The sequence below is a fragment of the Mastigoproctus giganteus genome, chromosome 11, assembly GCF_048544385.1.
Source record: "Mastigoproctus giganteus isolate SK-2022 chromosome 11, ASM4854438v1, whole genome shotgun sequence".
NCBI classification, from domain to species: domain Eukaryota; kingdom Metazoa; phylum Arthropoda; class Arachnida; order Uropygi; family Thelyphonidae; genus Mastigoproctus; species Mastigoproctus giganteus.
In genome coordinates, this window is record NC_143585.1 from 32,303,742 (window position 1) to 32,331,173 (window position 27,432).

A 27,432-nucleotide genomic window follows, 5' to 3' on the forward strand; every position below is an offset into this window, starting at 1 on the left:
TGCTATAGGGCTGGTTGGCTGGTTAGTGCTATAGGTTTTTCTAAGCAAAAGAATTCTTGTGTACTTTATGTATTTCATTAACTCATAACTGTGGTTCCTCAAATGCAATACACTGTATTGTATTTACAATTAAACGGCATTATAATTTTAAAATTCTGTCGTTAGGACATACATCTTACATAAATATTACAGTTATTCCAATTGTCACACATTTTTGGAATGAACATTTTATTTCTTGGAAGAAATAACTTCTATGGAAAAAGTCACTCACTATTTATGAACTCTTACTTTATGAAGAAATGCATAGTGTCCATGAATCATCAGGTGGCTAATGTATTTGTGATGTATTAGTAAAGCAAGCATCGACAAGATTAATAAACTTGCACTTATAATGAATGTCTGGTAATCGAAATACTTTGTATTCCCATAAACTGTACCTTTTGTGGCTTCTTGATAAGACAAGATATGCAGTGTTTTGTGTGTTCAATTTCCATTTTCTGCTCAGTTATAACATGCTTTTTAAGAGGTATGAATTCATACCAATAGGCATGTTTACAATATACGTATGCATACACAAATTTATTTATACGAACTAATTAACACTTCAAAATTTGGCCACCCAGAACATGTTTACAAGACTATTACTATAAACATTACATATTTTTTAACCCAGAGTTATGTACTAACTATTGTAAGCCCATTAACATATAAGCACATACAATATTACTTTTATGGGGAAACAAATTTAACAAATACTGTATAATTTTTATTACATAAAATATTAATCAATTTTCCTTTGTTTTAAGCTACATTACCTTTTCTTAGAACAAAAATCTTGAATGCTTCTTAAATGACACTTTCATTAAACCAAATTCATGTTGCATTTCCAACCATTTCAGTACTGTTTCAAAAGCTGTAAATGTTTCAATGTGAACAGGACGAACATTTTCCTCATCTGACTGCTCCTGCTTCTGTTCCTTTTCCTCTTCAAAAACATGCAATGCAATTTCATCTTCAATCAGAACTTGATAATCTGGATGATCTCACATAAGAAGGAAGCCAGTGAGTCCATATCATACACCAGCAGCCATTCCAAGAACTAGAATTCACATTGGGTTGGCTTGGGTGGTTTATAACTTGAGGCCGCAGTTTTTGCCAGGCGTGGCTAAGTGTGACACTTACATCTTAGCACACATCTGTGCACATAAATGAATAATTTAGAAAATTTAAACATGAATAGAAGGATATGATATGCCTTCCTCAACTGCCAAATGTCACAACGTGATTTTTAATATGCAATTCAAAGTTTTGGTAAGGAAACTTCGTTTATAGTGGTTACCCTTTGTTACATGTACCCATAAAAATTAAATTTTGTGTAAGGGGGAGAGAGAGAGAGAGAGAGAGAGAGAGAGAGAGAGAGAGAGAGAGAGAGAGAGAAAGATGTGAGAGAGAATGAAGGGATGAAAGGATGGTTTAATATAGAGAGAACATGTAGTAGTAGTAATAATGGCATGTGATGCAAGAAAGCAAGCGTATGAGCTTATGCAGCATCAGCCAAAAGAAAAAAAGAAAAAAAGTCGGTGTTTCATAAACTTTAAACTCATCAATTAAAATTTAATTTAAAAAAAGAAAAATTGTGCATGGATAATCATCAACAAATGAATAATGTTCAGCAGACTCCTGACTGTCCACGTAGTACAATCAGAAGTCTATTGCAGTTTTATAAGGGTGATTTCAATAAGATGAATACTGGATAATATTAATTATAAAATAAAATGAAAATAGTATCAAGGTGAAACATCATTCTGTATCCCATATTTGTAAAATAATAAGAGGAGTTTACCTCAATATAGTATGTAGAACACTTCCGTATGATACTCACCAGAAATTAAAACGAAAAAATCGAAAACTTACATTAGAGTAAAAAATAAATAATTAAAACCAATTTAACACAATTAAAAATCAATTTAATGCAATTAAAAATTAAAAAGAATCTAACGAAAATAGTCAAAACGATTTTCCTTCCTGAAGCTGACAACACTTTTCGACTGTATATCGTGATCACAGGAATGAAAATTACCGAATGGGGTTGAACGGGAAACTTAAATAGTGATTATTTGTCTTCGCGCATGTATGTAAAGGTCCACGCATCGGAGATCAAATATGGCCAACGAACATTAAGAGAATTCTTGTATAATTTAATTTCTATGGTTTCTGCAATTAATAGTTGCATACAATTACGTTGAACATTAAGTATTTTGGCCTCGTTAAATAAAAAAGTATGTTTTTCGTTAATGGCATGAAAGGCTAATTCTGACGCTGCTGAACAAGAAGCATGAACTGAGGCTTCACGTTGATTTACATGAATATTCAGAGAAAATCGCGTTGAACCTTGGTAAGACGAGTCGCAATCACCGCAAGAAATGTTGCACACCAGATCATTAATTTGTGTTGCGAATGTGGAAAGAACCAAGCGATTGTTCAGTATAGTGTGTAATTTCCGTATTGGCCTGACCACAATTTTAAATTCGATACTTTTAGGAATCTATTAAGCTGTTTGTGCCACTGTTCAACATATGGGACAGAAATAAAGTATTTTTTGATATTACTATTGTTGTTTGGTGGTAGTATTTCGTATCCTATCCTTAGCCTGTACCCTAATTTGGTTTATTGTGGCAAGGGGATAACCCCTGTTTAAGAACCTGATAGTTAATATTTGTATTTCTGAGCCCAAAGCAGATTCCGTCATTGAATATTTATAGGTATTTTTTTTTTTTTTTTTTTTATGTAAACCCCAAACACGAGAGGTATTAGAACCTATAGTAGTTAGTACCGTGCTTGGGTTGGAGAATTGTTGACATTGGACTAGAACTTCTGTAGACTGTAATTTTTAGGAAATACGTATGAAGGAAGGTTGTTCCAGAAAACAGCAGTTGGATGAATAAACGAGGAAGATGAAAAGTTGGTTCTGGGAGTTTGAAGTTGGACAGTAAATGGATGTTGGCTGTTGGCGGCACGTGTTCGGACGGTTTTGAAAAAGAGAGAGAGAGAGAGAGAGAGAGAGAGAGAGAGAGAGAGAGAGAGAGAGAGAGAGAGAGAGAGAGAGAGAGCGGGAATTATAGAAGCCAATTCAGAAGAACAGTGCCCATGGAAGTATCTGTAGAAGAGGCATGCAGCAGAAACAGTACGTCTATGAGCCAGCGAGTGGAGAGACTCTGTTAGAGATGAATCATTAATTAACCTAACTGCCCTCTTCTGAATGGAATCAAGAAGTCTGAGAGAGGTTTTGGGAGCACCACCCCCAGATGTGGGAACAATATTCCATGGCAGGGTAGATTTGCGATTTATACAGAGTGAGCAGCTGTTTGGAAGAAAAGTAACGCCGAGAGCGAAAGAGAAAACAAAGTTTTTTAGATGCAGAGGAAGCAATATTTGTAATGTGCTTGTGCCAAGAGAGATTAGAAGTCGGGGTAATCCCCAAATGAGATATATTATTTTGCCTAGAAATCGGAGTGTCACTAAAGATAAGCATAGGAGCAGAAGAATCCTTTTTGCGAAATATAAGACAAAACTGAGTTTTAGAAGGGTTGAAATCAACTAAGTAGTCTTTGCCCCACTGGAGAATTACCTGAAGATTGGCATTTAAGGAATTGGTAGCAGATTTTCGAGAAGTCGAAGCTGATTGAGCAGGACAAGGTTTCTCAAAATAAAAAGTGGAATGCAAGGTGCTATCATTGGCAAAACATCGACCTTCAATGGAAGAAGGTCATTAATATACAAGAGGAAAAGAGTGGGAGAAAGAACTGAACCTTGGGGGACACCGGCATTGGTGGAGAATTTAGAAGACAGAGAGCCATCTTCCATCGCCCTCAGTGAGCGATCAGAGAGAAAATTGGATAACCAATTACTAAAAACAGTTGGCAAACCATAAGATGGAAGCTTGTTTAGAAGACCTTTATGCCAAACACGATCGAAAGCCTTTCAGATGTCAAGAGTAACTACTTGTGTTTCACCGAACCTTTCCATTGAATTAGTCCATAAATGGGTAAACATAGCCAGAATATCACCAGTGGATCGACATTGACGGAATCCATACTGGCGATCGTTGATCAGATGGAAGGTTTCTAGGTAGTTTAAGAGTTGGCAGCTAATTGATTTCTGCATTACTTTAGAAAGAGTAGAAGTAATTGCAATAGGACGATAATTGGATAGGAGGGATTTGTCACCCTTTTTGGAAACTGGCTGGATATGAGCAAATTTCCAAGCAGAAGGAAAAACACCTTTGGAATAAGAAAGTGAAAAAAGGTGGCAAAGAATAGGAGTAAGTTTAGGAGCACACGTTTTGAGAACAAGTGGAGAAATACAATCGGGATCTGGAGCTTTCTTAGCATCAAGATTCTTCAAAATCCTTCTGACATCGTTTTGACGGAAGACCACAGGAGGCATTGAATGGAGCGTGTTGGGAATGGTGGGAGGTATTTTACCAAGATCATTAATACATGAGTTGGAAGAAAAATGGGATCTTAGCAGGTCAGCTTTATCCTTGGCTGAGTGATAACAGAACCATCTGGTTTGGACAGAGGTGGGAGCAGAGATGGGCAAAACTTGCGGCCAATAGCTTTGGCAAGAGACCAGAATGCTCGGCTACCATTAGGGCAAGAAGCAAGTTTTCTACTCTTAGCCTGCTCAAACTCTAGTTTGGACTGATTAATTACTGCCTTACAATTGTTGTGAGTTTTGGTATAAGCAGAAAATGAAACTGGAGAATTAGAAAAAAACCAATTACGATATGCAACATTCTTCTCTTGAACAGTCTTAGCACATTTATTGGGAAACAGAGGTTTAGATAAAGGATGAGATTTTAAAGTGGAGTGTGGAATAAAGGATTCCATTCCTACAAGAATAATTTCACTGACCCGATGTGAGCAAACGTTGATATCAGAAGTTTTGAAACAGTAATCCGACCAAGGAAAAGAAGAAAAGAAGTCTCGCAGGTCATCCCATTTTGCATTCTTGTAATGCCAAACAATACGAGGTTGGGAATAGCCACGAGAATAAGGTTCCATTGGAGAAGAGACAATCACCACGTTGTGATCTGAAGTGCCTAAAGGACCTCTCACATCGACCGTGTACTTAGAAGGGTTGTTTGTGAGAAAAAGATCAAGCGTATTGGCTGTATCATTAGGATTGTCCAGTATTCTTGTAGGTAAATGAACAATCTATGCAAGGTCATTAGTAATTGCAAAAGCCTCAACATCTCGACCAGCTGGGTCAATGTGACTAGAAAACGGAAGCCAGCTGGAGTTGTGAACATTAAAATCACCAAGGAAAATTACCTCATTGACAGGAAAGTTGGACTGGAGAAAGTCAAGTTGCAAAGAGAAGTAGTCAAAGAGCTCCAAGTGATTAGTGGAATTGGGAGAACGGCAGAGACAACAGATGAATTTGACACAATGAGGTAGAGAGATTTTAAGCCAGAGAAGATCAAAGAGAGGAGATTCCAAATTGCCAAGTCTCTGACAGGGAATATCAGAACGGACATATGCACAAGTACCATCTTTGAGGCGAAAGGAATCATACAGCAAATAATTTGGGTAGCTGAGATGAGCAGTAGTTGAATCAACCAATAACTGAGATTCTGTCAGAAAAAGTACATGGGGTTTGGCAGACTGCAAAATGGACATCGTTGAGATTAGAATTGAGACCACGTATATTTGTGAAATGAATTAGGAACTGCTTGGGAGGTTTAGATCTCTTCGCAGATAAGCTTGATCTATTAGTTTGACAATTCATGGTGTATTCAATAGTAAGAAAAAGTGAGTGGGACATGCTGTATGAAGTAATGAAATTTTTGGATATGGTGTACACATAGTAAGTATATACCCAGATCCTTCAAATAACATGGCCTCGATAATGCTCCCTGCATACACACTACTCGGACTCCCTCCAGTCACTATCTTATCCGGAAGCCTCCTAGAGAATTACCAATAGGTTCGGTCTGGTGTACTTACTAGCGGCCGGCCTGTGAACACCGTTTTAGAGCTGTACCCTCGAAATGTAAGGAATACTGGATCTCGCCGCGATGTTCATCATAACTTCAAAAGGCATCAATCATACTGCACGATGGAAGACATAGGGAAGGGTTGACCGGAACTTAGCTCTAGAGACTAAACATGGGTTCCACCACTTCAAGCATAAAATAAGCAAAGTGGTGGTATTGCACCGGTTGATGAGAGTCATCTACCACCGAGTACTGCCTGGTAACATAGAGGGGCGGCATTCCTCCATGTGGTGTGGGCGCCACACCTCCACCCCTGCTTATGTTGGTTCACACCTGGGTGGTCACCCACCATGTACTTGTGCATGGAGGTTATACCCAGGATTACTCACAGTCCCACCATCGTGAAGGTGCAAGCAGAGGATTTGGCTGTCACAGACCATCCGTATTTTGCCGAAATTGGGTCGAAATTCAATATCTGGGTGACTTGAGTGTCACCCGAATATCAGTTCCATCAGCGTTTTAGATTCCCAGGTAGCAAGTACAGCTTGTCTGGCATATCTGAGAGATTGTCTGTGACAACCTGAAGGATTTAGAAATTGATTAAAGATAATCGAATGGGTGATAACTATTATAATGTAGAAGCATACCGGTGTTCGTAGGTTTTCGATAGATGCTAAATTGGAATTTATTCGAGTCCCAAGTAAGCGTGAAATTTATAAAGTTTAATGACTTTGTATCCGTATCCTCCCTTTCCAATGTAAATTTGAGTCTAGAATGAATATTATTAAATGAATGTAAAATGTCTTGGATAGTACTACTATCAGTTATAACTAGAACATCGTCTAAATACCTCCCATAGTATGTGATACGGGGTTGAAAAGGTGTCAAATGTATATGCTCAATCGTTGAGAGATAGATCTCTAACATTAAGCCGCTCAGGCTCAAACCCATTGGCAATCCAAAAATTTGTTTGTACATCTTGTCTTGAAAGGTGATATAGTTGGCCTCAACTAACAGTTTAATTAAGTGAAAAATTTCCTTAATAGGTAGCTTCGTATAATTAATCAGTATCGAGTTATTATTTAACATATCCAAAATAATCTAATATGTATTCAACGTTTACATTCGTATATAACGAGGTAACATCTAGTGAGAATAAATTGTCATTGTCGCCAAGTCTACAGTCTTTAAGATTATTAAATAATGTATCGTAGTTCTTAATCCCAAATTGTATTACCTGTCTAAAGGGTTTTATAATGCTATATACATGTGTGGCTAAGGATGAAAACTACTTGGTTAACTTGTTGAATAAATAAATCTTTTTGTGGAACATTATGAAGTCCAAATTCAATATCAATTATGCATTGTTTTTTAGGTAGTTTTTGAGGTGGTAAATTATAATTTAGTCCTTTTGATAAAAGTGAAATCTGGTCCTGCGATAGCGTACACGAGGAAAAATTTGTAACCTATTGATATGTTGGTTTGTTGAATACTGGGTGAGGAGGCGTTCGTGACCTAGTTGATGTATTCTGTGGTAGTACGTTATGTGTCTGTGGGGGGGGTGGTCACCCAACTCGTATGTACTTGGTTGCAAGCCTGCGACAATGTGCTAGAATTTGCATGAATGTGTGTTTTTTATTTTTGAGGCCTGTGCTTTCCGTCACAAATCTATAGAGGTCTTCAATACAGACCAATCATTCGGATGTAGATAATTTTTTAATTTATCGCGAAGCTTCCTAACCCGGGAGAGGTATTTCTGTTTATTCGAATATTGAGATTTTAAGGCAAGCTTAACAATATAACGCAATGTGGCCAGTGTTAGTTGTTTTATGCCTGAAATTTTTTGATTAAAATTAACCCTGGCAAATTTCGGAATGATGTTGTTTTGAAGGCAATATTTTGGAAAAGAAATATGGTAACTTTGGGCCGAGTATCTTAGTGTTGATTTAATGTAATTTTGCACCAAGCCATTCAAAAAATCCCCCGTAATTGTGTGTGTCAATAGATTACACCTGGAGAAACAGGAAGTGAATGAAATAGTCAATAAGAGTTTAAAAAATGAATTAGATAGTGAGAATCAGAGCTGTAATACTCAATACATTCTACGTTGATATTAATATTTGTAAAATATTAAATATCAATTAAGAGGAGTTTACCTCAATATAGTATGTAGAACACTTCCATATGATACTCTCCAGAAATTAATATCTGGGATACATTTCTTGCAGTGATTGCGACTTGTCTTACCAAGGCTCGACATGATTTTCTCTGAATATTCGTGTAAATCAACACAAAGCCTCAGTTCCTGCTTCTCGTTCAGCAGCGTCAGAATTAGCCTTTCATGCCATTAACAAAAAACATACTTTTTTATTTAATGAGGCCAAAATACTTAATGTTCAACGTAATTATACGTGACTATTAATTGCAGACACCATAGAAATTAAATTACATGAGAATTCTGTTAATGTTCAGTGGCCATATTTGATCTCTGATGCGTGGACCTTTACGCACATGCACGACGACAAATAATCACTATTTAAGTTTCAGGTTCAACCCTATTCTGTAATTTTCATCCCTGTGATCACAACATATGGTTGAAAAGTGTTGGCACCTTCAGGAAGAAAAATCGTTATGAATATTTTCGTTAGATTCTTTTTAATTGCGTTAAATTGGTTTTTAATTATTTATTTTTTACTCTAATGTAAGTTTTTGATTTTTTGTTTTAATTTCTGGAAAGTATCATATGGAAGTGTTCTATGTACTATATTGAGGTAAACTCCTCTTATTATTTTACAAATATTAATATCAACGTAGAACGTATTGAATATTACAGCTCTGATTCACGCTATCGTATCCCATACTATAATTCACTGACAAATTGTCAATATTTTTCCAAGGTAAACAGGAACAGTAATATAGAAGCACAAAAATAGTATCAAGATGAAACATTCTGTATCCCATATTATAATTCACTGATAAATTGTCAATATTTTACTATGGTAACTTTTTTTTCAATGATAAACAGGAACAGTAATATAGAAGCACAAAATTTTATTTTGCTTACCCGATTCTTCAATTCTGGGGCTTACAAGAGCTGTTACTGGAGTGGTGGTAGAAGCAGGCTTTAGTACTGGACCTAACTGAGAATCTGACTGTGCAATAGGTTCAGCTTCATTTGATCCTAATGAAATTTTAACATATTATTAAAGAATTAAAAAGTCTACCTCTAAAGATCCTCCTTTCTTTTTCTGAAAAATTTCTGAGGCAAGAGCTCATTAATAGCAAACAAGGTATTACAACAGGACATAAAAAGAGTTGTTTACAAATTTTGAAAATTAAAGACCTACTTTCAATTTTCACTAAAATGGTATATAAGATACTGTAGACATGTGTGGTGTTTACTGCAGATAGCAGCAATATGGTTGGACTGAAATATGAGATTATATTAATAAAGACCTAGTGTCATAAATAAGCAATATTCATGCTAGTAAAGTAGATATGTCCATTAATGGAACATAGGAAACAGAATGGAAGTATATGTAATATCTGGATGTTCTACAACTAGCATAATGGAAGACTTCACTTAAAAAAAAAAAAAAGACACCAGAATCTTCAATAAACAGAAGAGTTAAAAAACTGTGTGAGATCTTAGCTTCTCACACAGCAAACAAAATATATATATTCCAGAATATTTAATTGAGGCAATTAAAATAGAGGCAGGATTCAAATGTTAAATAAAATTAGAAAAAGCAAGAGTAAAACACAAATAAAAATAAATAGTAAACAAACAAAACTGTTGGTTGTAACTACTTAACAAATAGACTGATATTTATTTACTTATGCTTGATAGAAGAATATCCATATTTAGCTATTGTCATGTCGTTTTTTTTTTCCAGCAATCACATGCATAATACTGTCACAGAATGATAGTATTATGCATGAGATTGCTGAAGAGTAACTCAAAATTCTGTTATATTTGATTGCAAATTAAAGAACTTAATAAAAAAAATTTCATAACTTCTTTATTCCAAGCTTTTAATAAATCAGATGTAAAGAAGACTTCACTTTTCAAAAGAAGTTACATTTTATTACCTTGTTCATCCTATATAGTATTTTATATCCTGGATCTACCAATATTTTTACTAATTTGAATATATCTTCTTATGGTCTCCAACACATCACTATGGGTCATATACTATCCTTCCGTTTTAATATCAGTTAGCTCTTTGAACATTTTTACCTAAAGATTCCACGGTGATCATGATGTGTTATCATCTTATATTTCTGCTGTTATTCTCCTCAGTCACCATTGGATCTATTCATTTTTACAACTGGAATTGTCTACGGTTCCAATTTTGCAAACAGTTCTATCTTGGATTTTAAAAAAATAATAAATAATAATAATAATAATAATAATAATTATATACTGTAGTAAGGCTTTCCTTATACAATCTCCAAAGCTTCTGATGCATAATCACCTTACCATTTGGACTTCAGTCAATTAATCTTGACCTATATGATCTTATTTTAAATGATGGAGCCTTTAACAGCTATTTTATTGCTTTTGGATCTACTAGATTTGTCACTCCCATAATATTCAGTTACATTTCTGAAATAGGCATTATTATTTCATCTTTGAACTTTTCCAATTTTCCCTAATATTTTCAACTTTTTTGTCTACAAAATCTAGCTATGTAAAGTATATCTTTCAGCTATCTATTTGCACTATATAAGTTCATGTCACTATAATTATGCTCTATGTTACTTTCGCCTTTCCTATGTTCCACTTATGTATCTTTACACACATACTATACCAAAAGCGACTATAGAGGTGAGTGATTCTATCCACTTTTTATAGCTTTCATTTAAGTTATTGCACTTAAATGAAATTCACTATTCCGCATTTCACTATAAATTATTGCTAGTCCCAAGCATTCTTTCTAATGTGTTACTGCATTGGTGTCAGTTATACAGATAAATCCAACTACAGTTTTATATCTCAGTTGGATATCTTCCCAATTTTTTCCCACCTTTAGCTATTTACTGTGCATTACATGGAAATTCCAGGTATCTATTTTGTACTCACTATTCGCAAGTATCTATTTCCTCGTAATTTTTCGGTTTCTATATTTTCGGCTCTTTTTTTGGCATTTTACAAAATTCTTACATTGCAAGCACCTGGTATTAGCCTCTCTTTATACTAACTCTCTCTTAGCCAGGGCCCTTTCTGAAAGGATGGTACTTTATAATCCCAGCTCGTCTGAGTATCTTTTAATATTCTTTACTCAGATTTTTACCTTTCTACTTTTATTTATTTATTCATTATTTTTTTTTTCACGTTCGTAAAGCTATTATGCTGTATGATATGATATCAAAATAATTTTGATATCATACATATACTTGAATTTCAGGAAAGCTTTTGACACTGTTGTGAATGGAAGAATGACACTGTACAAATTGGAGCAGAATGGTATTAAGGGTAAGTTGCTAGAATGGATAAAAGGATGGTTGAGTGGGAGAATACAGAGGGTGGTAATCATAGGTGCTGCTTTTCGTGGACTAATGTTATTAGTGGAGTCCCACAGGGTTTGGTGTTGGGTCCACAGTTGTTTTGGATATTTATCAATGATATTGATGAAGGCATATCAGGCTTAATGTCGAAGTTTGCAGATGATACAAAGGTTGGCAGGGTTGTTAATGACAGTCATGGCAGTGTGCTACTGCAAGAGGATCTAGATAATTTGAGCAGATGGGCTAAGAAGTGGCAACTGAACTTTAACCTTGACAAATGCAAAGTACTGTATATGAGTAGAAGTAACCCCAGAGAAACGTACCAACTGTGTGGTACTACACTTAAGGTGGTAGAAAATGAAAAAGACCTGGGAGTAATTGTGCAGTCAGATATGAAGTTTTCTGAGCAATGTAGACAGGCTGCCAGGGCAGGTCATGGGGTTTTGTCAATGATATATAGGAATTTTGCTAGCAGAGAAAAGGAGGTGATTGTCCCTCTGTATAAGGCAATGGTCAGGCCACGCCTTGAGTACTGCATACAGGTCTGGAGGCCTCATTTTTGGAAGGATGTCGATTTGCTTGAGCATGTACAGAGAAGAGCAACAAGATTGGTGAGGGGAATGAAAGGATCCTCTTACCAAGAGAGGCTTAAGTTCTGTAAATTGCAGTGGCTGGAGACTAGACACCTGCGCGGCGATCTGATTGAGGTGTATTAAGGCCTTGAATGGGTTGAGCACGCTGAATTCTGATGGGATCCTTCCACTTGTTCAGATTACGAACCTAAGGCGGCATAAATTCAAATTAAGAAAAGACAGATGTAGAATAGATGTGCGGAAATTTGTCTTTAGCCATCGGGTGGTTAATTGTTGGAACAAACTTCCATCTGTCGTTGTGGAAGTTGATAGGTTGAATAAATTTAAGGAGGAACTGGTGTGATTTTTTTTTTTTTTTTGGCTGATGCTGCATAAGCTCATACACTTGCTTTCTTGCATCACATGCCACTACTACTACTACTAGTGCAATATGAACATTCCTACTTTACTCTCACTATCTTTGTCTTTTTCATCTACACTTTCATCCCTCGCCTTATCTTTTAATATTACATTCTTATACAAATTTTTCTAAGTTGTGCCATTTGCTAATTCTCACTTACAGTCACCTATTATTGCATCTATGTTGTGCAAGACCTTTTTTTTAAATTTTATTACTATTTTACTTCTAATTTTACTTTAATGTCTTATGTTTTACAACAAACACTGCATTGGGACTACCCTGTTCTTATATTTTTGTGAAAGTTCTGATCCTATTTACTCTGACTTAACTTTAAATTTATTTACTTTTCTTCCACAAATATGGATAAGTACAGAAACACAGTTATTGATACATGATTAGATGTAGACCCCTGATGAAATTTTGCATTAGTAGATGCATTTGATGCAAGAAAGAAAGCTTATACAGCTGCAGCCAAAAAAAAAAAAAAAAACCTTCCCATTTCACCCATCCATTCACCCCAAATGTTCCTACAACTGTCTTTCCTCAATTTGAATTTATACCCTCTCAGATGATTACTCTGAGCAAGAGGAAGAATCCCATCAGCATTGTGCATGCTCAAACCATTCAAGGCTTTATACACCTCAATCAAGGTCACCTCGCAGGTGCCTAGTCTCCAGACACTGTAATTTGCAAAACTTAAGCCTTTCTTCGTAAGAGCAACCCTTTGTTCCATTCACTAATCTTGTTGCCCTTCTCTGTACTCGTTCCAGCAGCTCTACATCCTTCTTGAAATGAGGCCTCCAGACCTCTATACAGTACTCAAGGTGTGGCATGACCAATGCTTTAAACCAAGAGGATAATCACCTCCTTATCCCTGCTAGAAATATTCTTGTATATCATTGTCAAGACACCATGAGCTACTCTTGTAGACAGTCTGCACTACTCAGAAAACTTCATATCTGACTGAACAATTACCCCCAGGTCCTTTTCATTCTCTACCACTGTTAGTGTGGTACCGCAGAGTTGATACGTTACTCTGGGATTACTGTTACCTCTCAGCCCATCTGCTCAACTTTTTTTAGGTTCTGTTGCAGTAGTGTATTGTCATTAGAGTCATTAACAACCCTGCCAACTTTATATCATCTGCAAACTTATACATTAAGCATGATATACCTTCAACAATATCATTAATAAATTCAGAAAACAACAATGGACCCAACACTGAACCCTGGGGAACTCCACTAATAACATTAATCAACGAAGAGCAGTGTAAATTGATTACCACTCTCTGCCTTCTCCCACTCAACCATCCCATTATCCATAGTAGCAATTTGCCCTTAATGCCATACTGCTCCAATTTCTACAGTAGTCTTCCATGTGCAACAGTACCAAAAACCTGATTATGTATCAATATTGAATTTTATCTTGCATCAGATTTTAAATTTTGTAATTTTCTTTCCCCCTTTTTAGACCTTTAACCATGGTGTTTACTATGGTGTTTAGTAGAAAACGCCATCCCAATATAGACCCACATGCATTTATCAAAAGCCAGCTAAAAATATAATAGTATTTGCTCAGAAGAGTATCCCCTTATTTATTAGGTCTATTGCACTCAGGCGAGGCTCGTCGCCTGACTGCACTACGACCTATTGCCAAAATTCACCCCCCCCACACACCCATGGTAAGAGGCTGTATATATGTATATAGCTTTGCCTCTGGACAATCAAGTGCTTTTACGCCTTGGAAAAGCGGTACCGGCACTGTCCGAGGTAAGGCATGAAATAAATGTAAAAATTATGTAAATACACAACTAAATAAATTCATCGAAATCCAACTACAAAACCACCATAATAGACATTGGCCTGAAGATCGGGGACTTCGGCCAATACACCATCGGCACACAACCCTAATGGAAGTGAAACGTGAAACCTAATGGAAGTAACACATTGAAACGTCAATGCGACTGCGCAATAAAAATAGCCATCCTTAAAACAAGTTAAGGGCGGGAAACTTCCCTTTTTTCGACTCTTCAACTCTAGGACCTCCATTGAAAAACAGCAAGTAAGTAATGTTAATGCAATATATTAAATAAACTTACCCGTTGGGCTTCGTGTATTCTATCACAGTTGCTGTAGAAATTATGGGGAATTAATTGGGTTCATAATAAATTTATAATAAATAATACTGATTTACTAATAGCAATTAAGATAAACATGGGACCAAAAAATTAAAAATTAAAAATAGAAACTTAGAATTTAGTAATTGGATAAAATAGCAAAGCTGTGATAGATGCAAACAGAAACGGGTAAGTAAGAAATGCATTACATCGAATGGACCGTCAATCCGCTCAAAGCCCCCGATGAAGTAGGGGATTGACGTCCATATGATGTAATGCAAAAATGTGTAAATATATTTAATATTATATCATATTGTTTTAAAATAGTATTGCTACAATTTTTCATCAATAATTGATATGATTTTTTTAGCAATACGTAACAAGCTGAAAAATCCTGAATGTATAGGCCATGGAAAATTAAGATAACCGAGATTAGGCTAGCTTAAAGACCAGTAATGTATTAACTATAATACCTATGTGTAGAAAATACATGTAATTAAGAAAATACTTGTAATTAAGAAAATGAACAAAAACGGAATAAACCACAATAGAACGATAATACAAAAAGAATAACAATATGTACTCTGTTCGTACCCATGCATTGCTAAAACAGCTACTGGGACAACAGAAAAAGCTAGAGATAGAAATAAATTAAGTAAAACTACTACAAAAGCATATTAAAAATAAAATACAACATGAATTATCATATTACAAAAGAATAATATATATATATATATATATATATATATATGTTTTAAAGGTAGCAACAGTTTAAAATATTATTAATAATAGAAATAAAAAAAATAATAATGATAATAGAAATAATAATAATGGATTATGGACCTAGGATACTGCATATGCAGAAAGTACACAACAACCACAATTTCTACATAAGTTAGTAGTCGTGAAGGGAAATGTGCTAACGTTACTTGACTGGTAAAACAAAGGGCAAATGGAACTGTGATTGCAATCATGGTGAACAAAGCCGGGAGCTAAGATAAAGGGGAAGTAATAACGATTAATAAGAAATAATAAGAATAACTTAGTGCTGTTCGTCCTGTGATTTCAGCGCCTTTTTCAAGGGTTAGCCGCCGAAATCAAAGGAGGAAACGGCAATAAGTGGGTGTAGCCTCTGTTTCTGACATGAAATACAGCCCCCACGTGGTATACTAATAAGTAGGTAAGTAGGTTTGTTTAAATCAGTTAAAATAATTTGTTTAACTTTAATATTAATATTGATAATGCAGCGCTGTATTTCATGGCTGACCCGACAGAGGCAGGAAGTAAAGAATAAGAGAATAACAAGTTTAAAAAGCAAGAAAGGAATAACTTACATGTGGCCGTAGCGATCTGTACTGTTGGGGAGAAATAAAATGTTTAAACAGAATGTGGGCTCCAGTATGTGGTGTAGGCTAGTGACCCCTGGTGTAAGGAATCGGGAAAGTTTTAAATAAAATAAATTAATTGATTGATTATGTTGGCTAGTTACCCCATGTGTTTCAAGTTGGAGATGTGTTCAAATGATTTAAATAGATAAATAAATAAAGTAAGTTAAGTTAAATTAGCGAAATAGTAAAATTAAAATTAATATAACCAAATTTTGTTATGAAATTTAAAGGGGGGTAGTGGTAGGGTTAAAAGTTTGAAGGAATGCATCTCAGGATAGAAAGGAATAAATGGCTATCAAAGTAGCGGTATACAGTCGCTGAACTTTGTATAGGCGAGGAAAGTGTTTTAAATCAGAAAAGGTGCATCTCGGTATTGCATTCAGTAAACTAATTGCTCACAAGAAATAAAAATATAGGAGATAGGAAAGCATAAAGAGTACTGAAGAAGGCAAAAAGTTGGCGCTAGGGCAGTTCGGGGTTGCTATACCCGTTCCCTATAGTAGGAATGGGTATAGCATGTCAGAAAGAGAGGCTATACCCACTTATTGCCATTTCCTCCTTTGAATTCGGCGACTGGCCCTCAAAAAAGGCACCAAAATCATTATTACTTCCCCTTTATTTTAGCACCCAGCTTTGTTCACCATGATTGCAATCACAGTTCCGTTCGCCCTTTGTTCTCCATAACCAGCGTTACCGTCAAGTAACATTAGCACATTGCCCTTCATGACTACTAACTTATATATACAGTCCATTCTGGTTATTTGGGACACACCGGGACTAGTGCATTTTGGCTCGATTAAGCGGCTGCCCCAATTATCCGAAGTTTCACGTAAAAAAAAAAAAAAGTTAAAAATGCAATGGACCCCCACTTTACAAATGGTTCACACAATCAAATCACGTTACGATGGAGTCGCCATAGTAAAGTACCTTTCACTATACGATGTGTAGTAAGTGCCGGTCATTGTGATCACGTTTGTGAATTGAATTTTAATTCTATTAAACAGCGATTCTAACTAGCGAAAATAGGAGGAATATTATCCACGGCCTATAAAAGTAAAGATATATTAAACACAAATTTACCCTTTATTACCTTACCAATTAAAAAATTAAATGATACCTGAAAATCGGAAGAATATACGTGATAATCGGAATAATTAATACGTACCGCAATATGTACATACTAACTAGTTGACATTTGTGGGTGAGGGTTAAAATTTAAAATAGTAAAAAGATAAGCAATCAATAACAAAGAACGTAGAACACAGAAATTACAAGTAACACGATACATGCAAGTGAGAACGGAGTAACAAATTACGAAGCTTTAAAAATAGGAATGAAGAGAAGATTCTGAAAATAAATTTTTTTATATGATTGAAAATTTCATGGAAGTGTAAACACATTTCACCATAATAACCCACAGAATTCCAGCTGTCAGTATTATCGCAAATTCATTAAGGTCGAATTTACTATCTGTTTATGATAGATTTCACTAACAGAAAAGCCCAATAAACAGGTGGCTGCTAATTGTTTTTATTGTTTTATGGTTGTGACCTCCAGAATTTCGACTGAACCATGCGGTACTGTCAGAGACAATCGTAGGGTAATCTCCAGTGCTGTGGTCTCCTGCCCCGATTAAACGGCATGCTGTCCCAATTAAGCAAAGCAAACCCTGGCTATTTTCTCAATTGGTTTCTGTTTTTTTTAAGATTTGCCCCAAATAAAAGGCTGCCCCGATTAACCGGTGACCCAAATAACCGAAATCCACTGTATATATATTTTTATTTTTTTATTTTATGTACAAATGTTTTTAACAAATTCAGTCCTGGAACTCCCCCCCACCATGTTTAACAGTATAAATAATTTAAATAAATTATATTTAACACATCTAAGGTGTGAAAAATTACAACATATTTTCAAATATACATACCAGAATTCAGAGACGCTTCAGAAATAACTGGGGTAGTATGACTAGAAGGGGCCACTGTTGCTGAAGGGTGCTCAGTGATAACAGCAACAGTGGTTGGAGCTACTGTAACTGTAACTGTAGGAACTGCAGGGGTTGGAGGCACAGTTGCTTGAGGAAGTAAAGCAGGCTGACTGCTAGAAGTTGCTGCAATGAAATTTATGAAGATGATGACAAGTAATATTTGATATTGTATTTACAGTTTAACAAATTCCAGTATCTATTTGTAATGAGAATTTCTAAATAAAATGGCTAATTTAACATTTTGACTAAAATGTTTGAAGAAATATACAATCCAAAATATAACAATGCTTTCATATTTAAAGTTTAAATTTACATTTTCTCAACTTTAAATACGAAGAAATTGGCAGAAGTGAAAAATTTTCTATAATTTTTGAAAAACATGATTTAGAATTTACTAAGAAAATAACATTATGTAACATTTTCAAGTGTTCTAAATATCTGCATTTCTTGGTGGTTCTGTATGAATTTTGGTATGTGATTCTGAATATGACCTTAGTTTTTACATAAAATTAATGGTTTGCCCAGAAATGAAAGAAAATTAATATGCAATAATGCTATATCAGATTTATTAACAAGGTTTAACTTCTGTACAGAACAGAATATTAATGTTCGCTAGAAGCAGAGAAGCTAAAATAATCACAAATTAAAAAAGGTAGACTCCACCTTAGGTTAATAAAAAAACTTCCTTAAAATGTACATTCGAACATCTCTTAACAGTTTGTCTAGTTCTTTAAATTTAAACCAACCAACTCTACAACACCAGATGGGAGTTTGTTCCAACAATTACACATCTGCTGGTTGAAGGCAAATTTCCATACATCTACACCTGTAACCATTATCCCAATTGAAAATTATGACGCCGCCATGTGTGTAGTCTCGGCAAGAGTAGGGATTCCATCAGCACTGAGTTTAATCCATTCAAAGACTTAAACACTTCAATCAGACCTACTTGCCTCAAGACTTGGTGTCAAGTTGTTGTTGTTTTTTAGTGCAAGGGTGACAGGGCATATTGCACTAATCAACGTTATGAATGTTACACGTGCATAGTAACTGTTATGACATCAGCCAAAAATTGTGATATAATTTTATCTGTTTAAAAAATTGGAAAATTTCCAGCAGATTAGCATTGTTACCTATGATGTGGTAGAATGTCAGGGGTTTTTTAAGATTTGGAAGAAAGCTAAATGAGACTTGGCGGGCAGTGGTGTATAAAGTACACTCAACAAGAATATGTTTTATAGTAAGAGGAGGGTTGCACTGTGTGCATTGCAGAGGATCATTACCTGTGAGGAGATAATGGTGGGTAAGTTGACTGTGGCCAATTTGCACTCTGGTTAAGGTGACTTCCTTCCTTCCTTCCTTCTGTTTACATGGAAGCTGGAGGACCATAACTGCGGTTCAGGTTTTATTTGGAGGAGTTTGTTATGTGTTTGGGCTTACCATTGAATTGTCCACTGTACCCTACATATTCTTCGAATATTACTTTTGTAGTCAAGGTATGGAACATAATACTGTGATGATTCTCTGTTGGATGGATGTTTAGTGGCATAGTCCGCACATTCGTTTCCTGGTATCCGAGCATGGCCTGGAATTCAGCAGAAAATGACTACTTGCTGGAGTTTTTGGATATGCATCAGTTTGGATTTTATAATTTTTATTAAAGGATGTGTTTGAGAAGAAATGTTCTGTAAAGCTCTATGATATATATGGACTCCACTCTGGGAGTCCATATATATCATGCTTTTATGGATGGAGAATATTTTCTATTGCAAGTTTGATGGCATATAATTCAGCTGTATAGCTGCTGCATTCATTGGGAAGCGATACGGAGAAGGTTTTATGAAGGAAGACAGCTGTGGCCAATGCTCTACTTTCAGATTTTGACCCATCAGTATATATTTTTGCAAAATGCAGATAATTTTGTGTGTGGGCAACGTGGAGTTGTATGTTGACAATTGCAACAGAGTGCTTTTCGCAGTTTAGGAAATAACTGTCACATGATGATTTTATATAAGACCATGGGGGATCGGGACTGTTTGGCTCTTGAAGAACTTTGTCAAAATGTATATTCCAAGATTGTAATAATGCCTGAAATCTGATTGCAGTAGGTTGAACTGCCCTGAGTTTATTTCTATAGTACACTGTGAACTGAGGGTCATTAATTATCCGTCTGATGGAATGGGTAGGTAGACTTTGGACTTTAGCTGTATAGTTGAGAAATAACATCTTTCTCCTGAGGCTTAGGAGAAGTTCATGAGCTTCAATGAAAACACTTTGAATTGGTGAAGTTCTATAAGCACCTATAGCTATCCTTAGGGCAGAATGTTGAATAGGGGCAAGGCGTGCTAGCACACTCTCCCTAGCAGAATCATATACTGGGGCACACTGTAATCAAGGTGAGATCTGATTAGGGCTCTATACAAATGAAGTAATGTGTACCTATCTGCACATCTGCACCCCATGATGCTGAAGAAATAATTCTGAGTATGTTCATTTTCTTCTGGCACGATGTCGTAAATATTTGACGTATTCCATGAAGTTCAGTTTTCTATCGAATATCAGACCAAGGAAACAAATGCTGTTCACAACTGAGATAGGATGATTTTTTAAGTGTAGCTCTGGATCTGGATGCATTTTGCATTTGTTACAAAAGTGAACTACTTTAGATTTTGAGCATGAAAGTTGATACCCATTCTGTGCCATCCAGAGCTGAATGTTATTAATTGAAATTTGGAGCTGCCGCTCAATGAAGGTCATGTTTTGTGAGCTGCATAAAAATGTGAGATCATCGGCATAGAGGTATGAACTCATCGTGCTGGGAATATTTTTAGTCATGTGATTTATTCTTATTGTGAATAAGGTGGCACTGAGCACGGAGCCTTGCAGGAACCCTTCTTCTTGTACATATGTTTGGGACAGGACCTGTTGGTATCGAACTTGAAAGGATCTGTGCTGAAGGAAGTTCTGTATGAAATATGGTAAGTGGCCTCTCAAGTCAAGGGAATGCAGATCTCTCAGGATACCAAAACGCCATGTGGTGTTGAACGCTTTCTCTATATCAAGGCATACCATAACGAGATGCTCATTTCAGATGAATGCATTCCTGATGTTTGTTTCTACTTTGACCATGAGATCCAGGGCTGATCGATTTTTTCTGAAACCAAATTGATTATCAGAGATTAGGTTTTTGGAGTCAAGATATGTGAGTCGATGGTGAATTATTTTTTCCAGAGTTTTACTCAAGCAACTGGTGAGAGAAACGGGTCTATAGTTTTGAGGAATAGACAGATCTGTCCCTGGTTTGGGAATTGCTATTATATAGGAGTGATGCCAAGAACTGAGGAAAGAATGTTCAAAGAAGATGCAGTTGAAAAAGGTGAGCAGTGAAGAGACTGATTTTTTATCTAAGTGATGGAGTATTATATAATATATTCCGTCGGGGCCTGTAGCACTGTTTTTTGAGGTAGACTCTTGAAGTTCAAGCATTGTAAGTGGCTGATTGTAGGGTGAAGAACATTTACATCTGAAGTTCAATTGAGATTTTTCGGCTAATACTTTGACGATGGATCATATGCTGTCGAGGCAGACAATGGTGATAATACAGTCCCTAAGGTATTCGCTATCTCTGTGGGAGTATAAAGCTCCTGCCCATTCCAGTTGAGAAGTGGGGAGGATAATGGGGGAATTTGCCATTTAGCTGTTTTATTTTTCTCCATATTATTCTTGTGTCAGTATTTTTATTAATCGAACTTAGAAATTGAATCCAAGAGTCTCTTTGAGATTTCTTCCTAATGTGATAGGCCTTGGCTCTAAGTCTTTTGTAGTTTATAAGATTGACCGTGGTAGGATGTTTGTGAAACAAATTCCACGCTCAATTTTTTTTTATTTTTTTGCACACTTACTCTCTTCATTCCACCAGTAATTTATGGTTCTATGGGTGGTTGACTGTGATTGTGGAATCGCAGTAGATGCAGCAGCCAGTATTTGCATTGTAATGCGATCAGTAACTGTCAACTGGAGAGGTTTCGATGATCTGGTCATCAAAGGACACATGTGAAGTGAACTTTGCCCAATTTGCTTTGGAAAATTTCCACTTTATGAGGTTTTCTGAAATTATGGAATGTGCTGTTTGAATTTTGAAGTGATCATTGCTGAGTGGATTGTCAAGGGCCGTCCACTCAATACTAGGAAAGAGAGATGGAGAGATCTATTGAAGAGGTTGTACCTGTGGATGTAAGTTGGCGAGCCGGTATTTAGTATAGTTAGGTTTTGTCTGTCAGCGAGCAGTTCAATAAGTTGTCCTCGTCTATCTGCATTGGGAGAACCCCACAATGAATGGTGTCCATTGAAGTCGCCCAATAAACAGATAGGGGTTGGCAGCTGCAGAATAAGATCTTCAAGTTCATGAATGGTATAAAGTTGACTGGGCGGAAGGTAGAGAGAGAGAAGTGACACAGTAATACCAATCATTATATGCACCGCAACAGCATCAATGGAGGTTTGTAAGGTAATTTGTCTGCAAGGAACTCTTGAATCTAGGAGTATGGCTACCCCTCCATGAGCAGTATTTGTAACAGTTCTGTCTTTCCTAAAAAGAGTATAATTTTTAATTGAGAGAGAGAGAGAGATGCATATGGTGTTAAATTTGTCTCTTGTAAACAGATGCCTGTAGGACGATAACGATTGATTAGCTTGTAGATATCATCAATGTTACTGCAAATTCCTCTACAATTCCATTGTATGATATGATGCATTATTTGATTTTGTTGCATGAGGATGTTTCTGACTCTTTTTTATTCCCAGGCTGTTTATGGCAATCAAGCTTCATTTTCGCTCTTCTTGGAAAGTTTGCCACTCAGTATCCATGTCATCTTCTGCATGAAGGTCTAGGATAGGTTCGTTTGAGTCTGATTTATTATCAGTATCCATGTTTATTAAAGTGGTATTGTTTGTCTTCCTATTAGGAGCTGAGTCTGCTTTTAATTTTGTAATATCTGATGATCTATGAGGTGTGGCTGGAACTGAGTTCGGGTGTTGTTGACTCTGTCTACTACCTTTTGCTCCTTAGGAGTCGGTTTTGTTGACGATGACAATACAGATCGGGCCCAATCTGAAATCGATATGGTTGGAAGAACTGATACTTCAGTTTGTGTAGATGTTGTCTGATATTTTTGGATTGCTGCCGCATATGTGTTTTTAGGTGCATTAAGCATAATTTGTTTTTTAGTCTCTTGGTATGAAACTTTCCATTCTACCCTGTACTTCTAGATTTTTTTCCCGCTTTCCAGAGATCACAAGATTTTAAATAGGCTGGATGTGCGCCTTTGCAATTAGGACAGTGCAATGTTTTAGCATCACTGTCTGTTTGCGAATGTTCTTTGAAACCACAGTTTGGACAGACTGGATCTCCTCTACAAGCCATTTGCGAGTGACCAAATTTTTGGCACTTGTAGCATCTTATAGGATTCGGAAAAGGTCGTATTTGGAAGCTGAGATAGCCAGCTTTGACACTACATGGTAATGTTGGTGTTCCGAATGTCAGGATGATGTTGCGGGTGGGAATTAGATCTCTATCTTTTTCTTGATTAAAATGCGTTTGGCTTGTATAACTTTTTGATGTTTACGTTCCTGGACAAGTTCAGCTTCTGTTACGTTGATCAGCTCCCACTCTGCAATTACTCCCTTGGAGGTGTTTAATGTTGCATGAGAGGTACGAGTAGTCCTCCAAATGTTAGATTCAGCAGAGTCTCAGAATGTTTACGACTCACTGTTTCAACCAATAGGTTTCCAGATCTCAGTCTTCTCACCATTTTGGGAGAGCCTGCCACATTTTCTAAGCATTTCTGAATAAGAAATGGTGATAAAGTGCTCATAGATTTATCTGACAGAGAGTGTAAAATAAGGAATGATGGGCATTCCTGTTGTTCTGGGTTCTTACGCATTCTTTTTGATTTTGTTGTGTCACAGTTAGATTCATGATAAGCATTGCTGAAAGCACTAGATGAGCACTTAGGCTGCTCAAGTGGAGGATAATCATCGTAATCCATCATTAGCTCCTTTTTGCCCTAGAGCGTTGACTCTTCCTCACAGGTTTCTGGCCCCCACCACGGGGAGGCAGGAGCAGTGCCGCAAGGAGGCCAAACGGATAGAAAAGTTAGTTGATTAGTAAATAAATAAATACATGTAATAAAGAAGAAAGGTGAATTTCCCCTCTTTGTCCTTACTTGAGGCTTTTCAAATGTAGAACTAACATATAAATGAACTGCTAACAGTAAACGATATAACTTTATAAAAAACCCATCACTGGGAAAATAACTCTTTATTTCACAATAAAACGCTTGACCTTGAATTCAATTGGCACCCGGGGCCTGGTGTCAAGTCTTCAGGCAGCGCACTTTGCAGAATTGAAGCCTTTCCTGGTAGGAGTACAAATTTCTCTAATCTTGTTGCACTTTTCTGCACCAATTCCAAGAGGTACACATCCTTCTTACAATGAGGCATCCAGACCAGTATGCACTACTCAGGATGTAGCATAACCATCGCCTTATAGAACAGAATAACCACTACTTTACTCTTGCTGGCACAATTCCTGTATATCATTGACACACAGGAATTTTGCCAGCAAGAGTAAGGTGCCATGACAGCTCATAGCAAGTCCCCATGAGCTGTCACGGCAGCTTGTCTGCACTGCTTAGAGAACTTCACATTTAGCTTTAGTAGAGGCATTTGATGCAAGAAAGCAAGCTTATGCAGCATCATCCAAAAAATTAAATAAATAAAAAAATAAATAAATAAAAAATAACCACTTCCACTTCACCCCTCTGTTCGTTCGAAATACCTGTCCAGCTGAGCTTTAAACTTATTTAGGCTATCAACTTCCACGACAAGGGATGGAAGTCTGTTCCACCAACCAACTGCCCGCTGGCTAAAGGCAAATTTCTGCACGTCTATCCTACATGTCTTTCCTCAATTTGAATTTATGCCCTCTCAGGTGATTACTCTGAGAAAGAGGAAGAATCCCATCAGCATTCAGCATGCTCAAACAATTCAAGGCTTTATACACTTCTATCAGATCAACAAATGGCCCTCAGTCCCCAGCAGCTTTCACTCTCCCTCTTATGGCAGCGAGAGGATCAGAGTGGAAGCAGAGGGTGCTAAGAATCTCTGGGTATGACCAGGCTGCCATGCACGGAAATTGAACTTGGCCTGTTATAACGTACGATCACTCATCGGTGAAGACAGGATATTAGAGCTGGAAAAGGAATTAGAAAATGTGAATTGGAATATCATCGGCTTGGCTGAAACAAGAAGAAGAAATGAATCACTTATATGTTTATCAAGTGGAAATCTGCTGTACACCAATGGAAACAGTGAAAGGAGTGATGGTGGAGTTGGGTTTCTGGTCCATAAAGATTTTAAAAACAACATTTTGGAATTCAAAAGTACATCACCAAGGGTGTCAAGACTAATACTCAAGATTTCTAAGAGGTACAAGCTAAAGATTATAATGATTTATGCACCAACATCGAGCCATGATGATGAAGAGGTTGAAGAAATGTACACTGAAATTGAGAGTCTTCTAGATGAGCAGAAAACCCACTACACTATTATTATGGGGGACTTCAATGCTAAGGTTGGAAAAAGGCAAAACAGCGCAGAAAGAGGAACTATAGGAAATTTTGGAATTGGGGAAAGAAATAAAAGAGGTGAAAGACTTGTGGAATTTGCAGAATCTCAAGGAATGTCAGTAATGAACACTTTTTTCAAGTTTCATTAGTTGTTAATCCATTTGGAAGAGTCCAAATGGATTAACAACTAATGAAATCGACTTCATCCTCACTAACAGAAGATATATTGTGAATGATGTTACCGTCCTGAATAAGGTAAATGTTGGAAGTAATCACAGAATGGTAAGATGCATACTTGATATAGATGTAGGAAAGAAAAAAACTGACTCGAGTAAATAATACAAAGGTCTTTGAAATAATAGAGGAGGAGAAAAAGCAGTATGTACTGGAACTTAAGAACAAGTTTGAGCTTCTGCAGACTGCTCAGGACCAAGATATCGACAAGGAATATTACAACTTTCTGAAAGTGATAAAGCCCAAGAAACCTATAGGGAAACAGAAATCCAAAGAAGAAAAAATTAGTCAAGAAACACTTGTCATGATGAACCAAAGACAACAAATGAAGAGCAAGAAAAACACTGACAGGGAGAAAATTGAGTATACTGAGTTATGCAAAGCCATTAGAAAGAGACTCAGAGAGGACATAAGAAGATTTAACACAAGAAAAGTAGAACAAGCATTAAGGGAAAACAAAGGACTTAAATCAGCAGCCATGAGCAGTAATACAGAAAGACAAATGATACTGAAACTGATGAATAGCGATGGTGTACTTATAAACAGCAGAGAAGGCATAATGCAAATAGCAGAAGACTACTATAGAGAATTATACAAGGAGCGAGGGAATGATACCAGCAGTGGGGAAGATGAATTACAAAGTAGCAACACATACGACATACCCGATATTCTTCCTGATGAGGTAGAACATGCATTGAAGAAAATGAAGAATCTGAAAGCCCCGGGGGAAGATGAAGTTATTGTAGAGTTGTTAAAATTGGGAGGAAGAGACATAACACAAAAACTGGCAAGGCTCTTCACAAAGTGCATTAGAAAAGGTGTGATGCCTAAGCAGTGGAATAATGCAATCATAGTTTTGCTGCATAAGAAAGGAGATAAATCAGAAATTGGAAATTATAGACCAATTAGCTTGTTATCCCATATCTACAAGTTGTTCACAAGGGTCATTACTAACAGATTAGAAAGAATACTTGATGAGAATCAACCGAAAGAGCAAGCTGGCTTTAGGACAGGATTCTCAACTATGGATCACCTTCACGTAATATCACAGCTAATGGAGAAAGCAAATGAATATAAAACACCATTATGCCTGGCATTTGTGGATTATGAAAAGGCATTTGACTCCATACAGCATAAGGCAATGTTTCGGGCACTGGAAAGACAAGGCATAGATACTCCATATATTATGATTTTGAAGAAAATATATGAGAGTGCTACATCCTTTATTAGACTAGACAAAGACAGTAGCAAATTTAAAATTGAGAAAGGAGTTCGACAAGGAGACACAATATCTCCGAAGCTGTTTACTGCTGCCCTCGAGGAAGCTTTCAGAAGATTAGACTGGTCGCAGAAAGGAGTCAATGTGAACGGCGAGTACCTAAACCATTTACGATTTGCAGATGACATTGTGGTCATAAGCCACGATCCCAAAGAATTAGAGGAAAATGTTAATCAGTTATGCTCAGTTAGTAAGGATTTTGGACTAAAGATGAATATGGCTAAAACAAAAGTAATGATGAACAAGTATGTCATGGAAAGGGAAATAATGATTGAAGGAGCAGTAATTGAAAAGG

The 27,432-nt window shown here is 36.5% G+C and overlaps 1 protein-coding gene across 2 annotated transcripts in view; it reads right to left on the reverse strand.

Annotated features, from left to right (window-relative positions):
* The window catches only part of Mgtor (nuclear basket protein megator), a 676,213-nt gene that overhangs the window by 166,088 nt on the left and 482,693 nt on the right, over positions 1-27,432 (reverse strand). For both annotated transcript variants that reach the window (XM_090385135.1, XM_090385134.1), the window contains exons 40-41: positions 17,937-18,119; positions 9,066-9,182 (exon numbers count right to left, since the gene is read on the reverse strand). In XM_090385135.1, the coding sequence (XP_090241261.1) occupies positions 9,066-9,182; positions 17,937-18,119 (300 nt within the window). The remainder of the gene's footprint in view (positions 1-9,065; positions 9,183-17,936; positions 18,120-27,432) is intronic.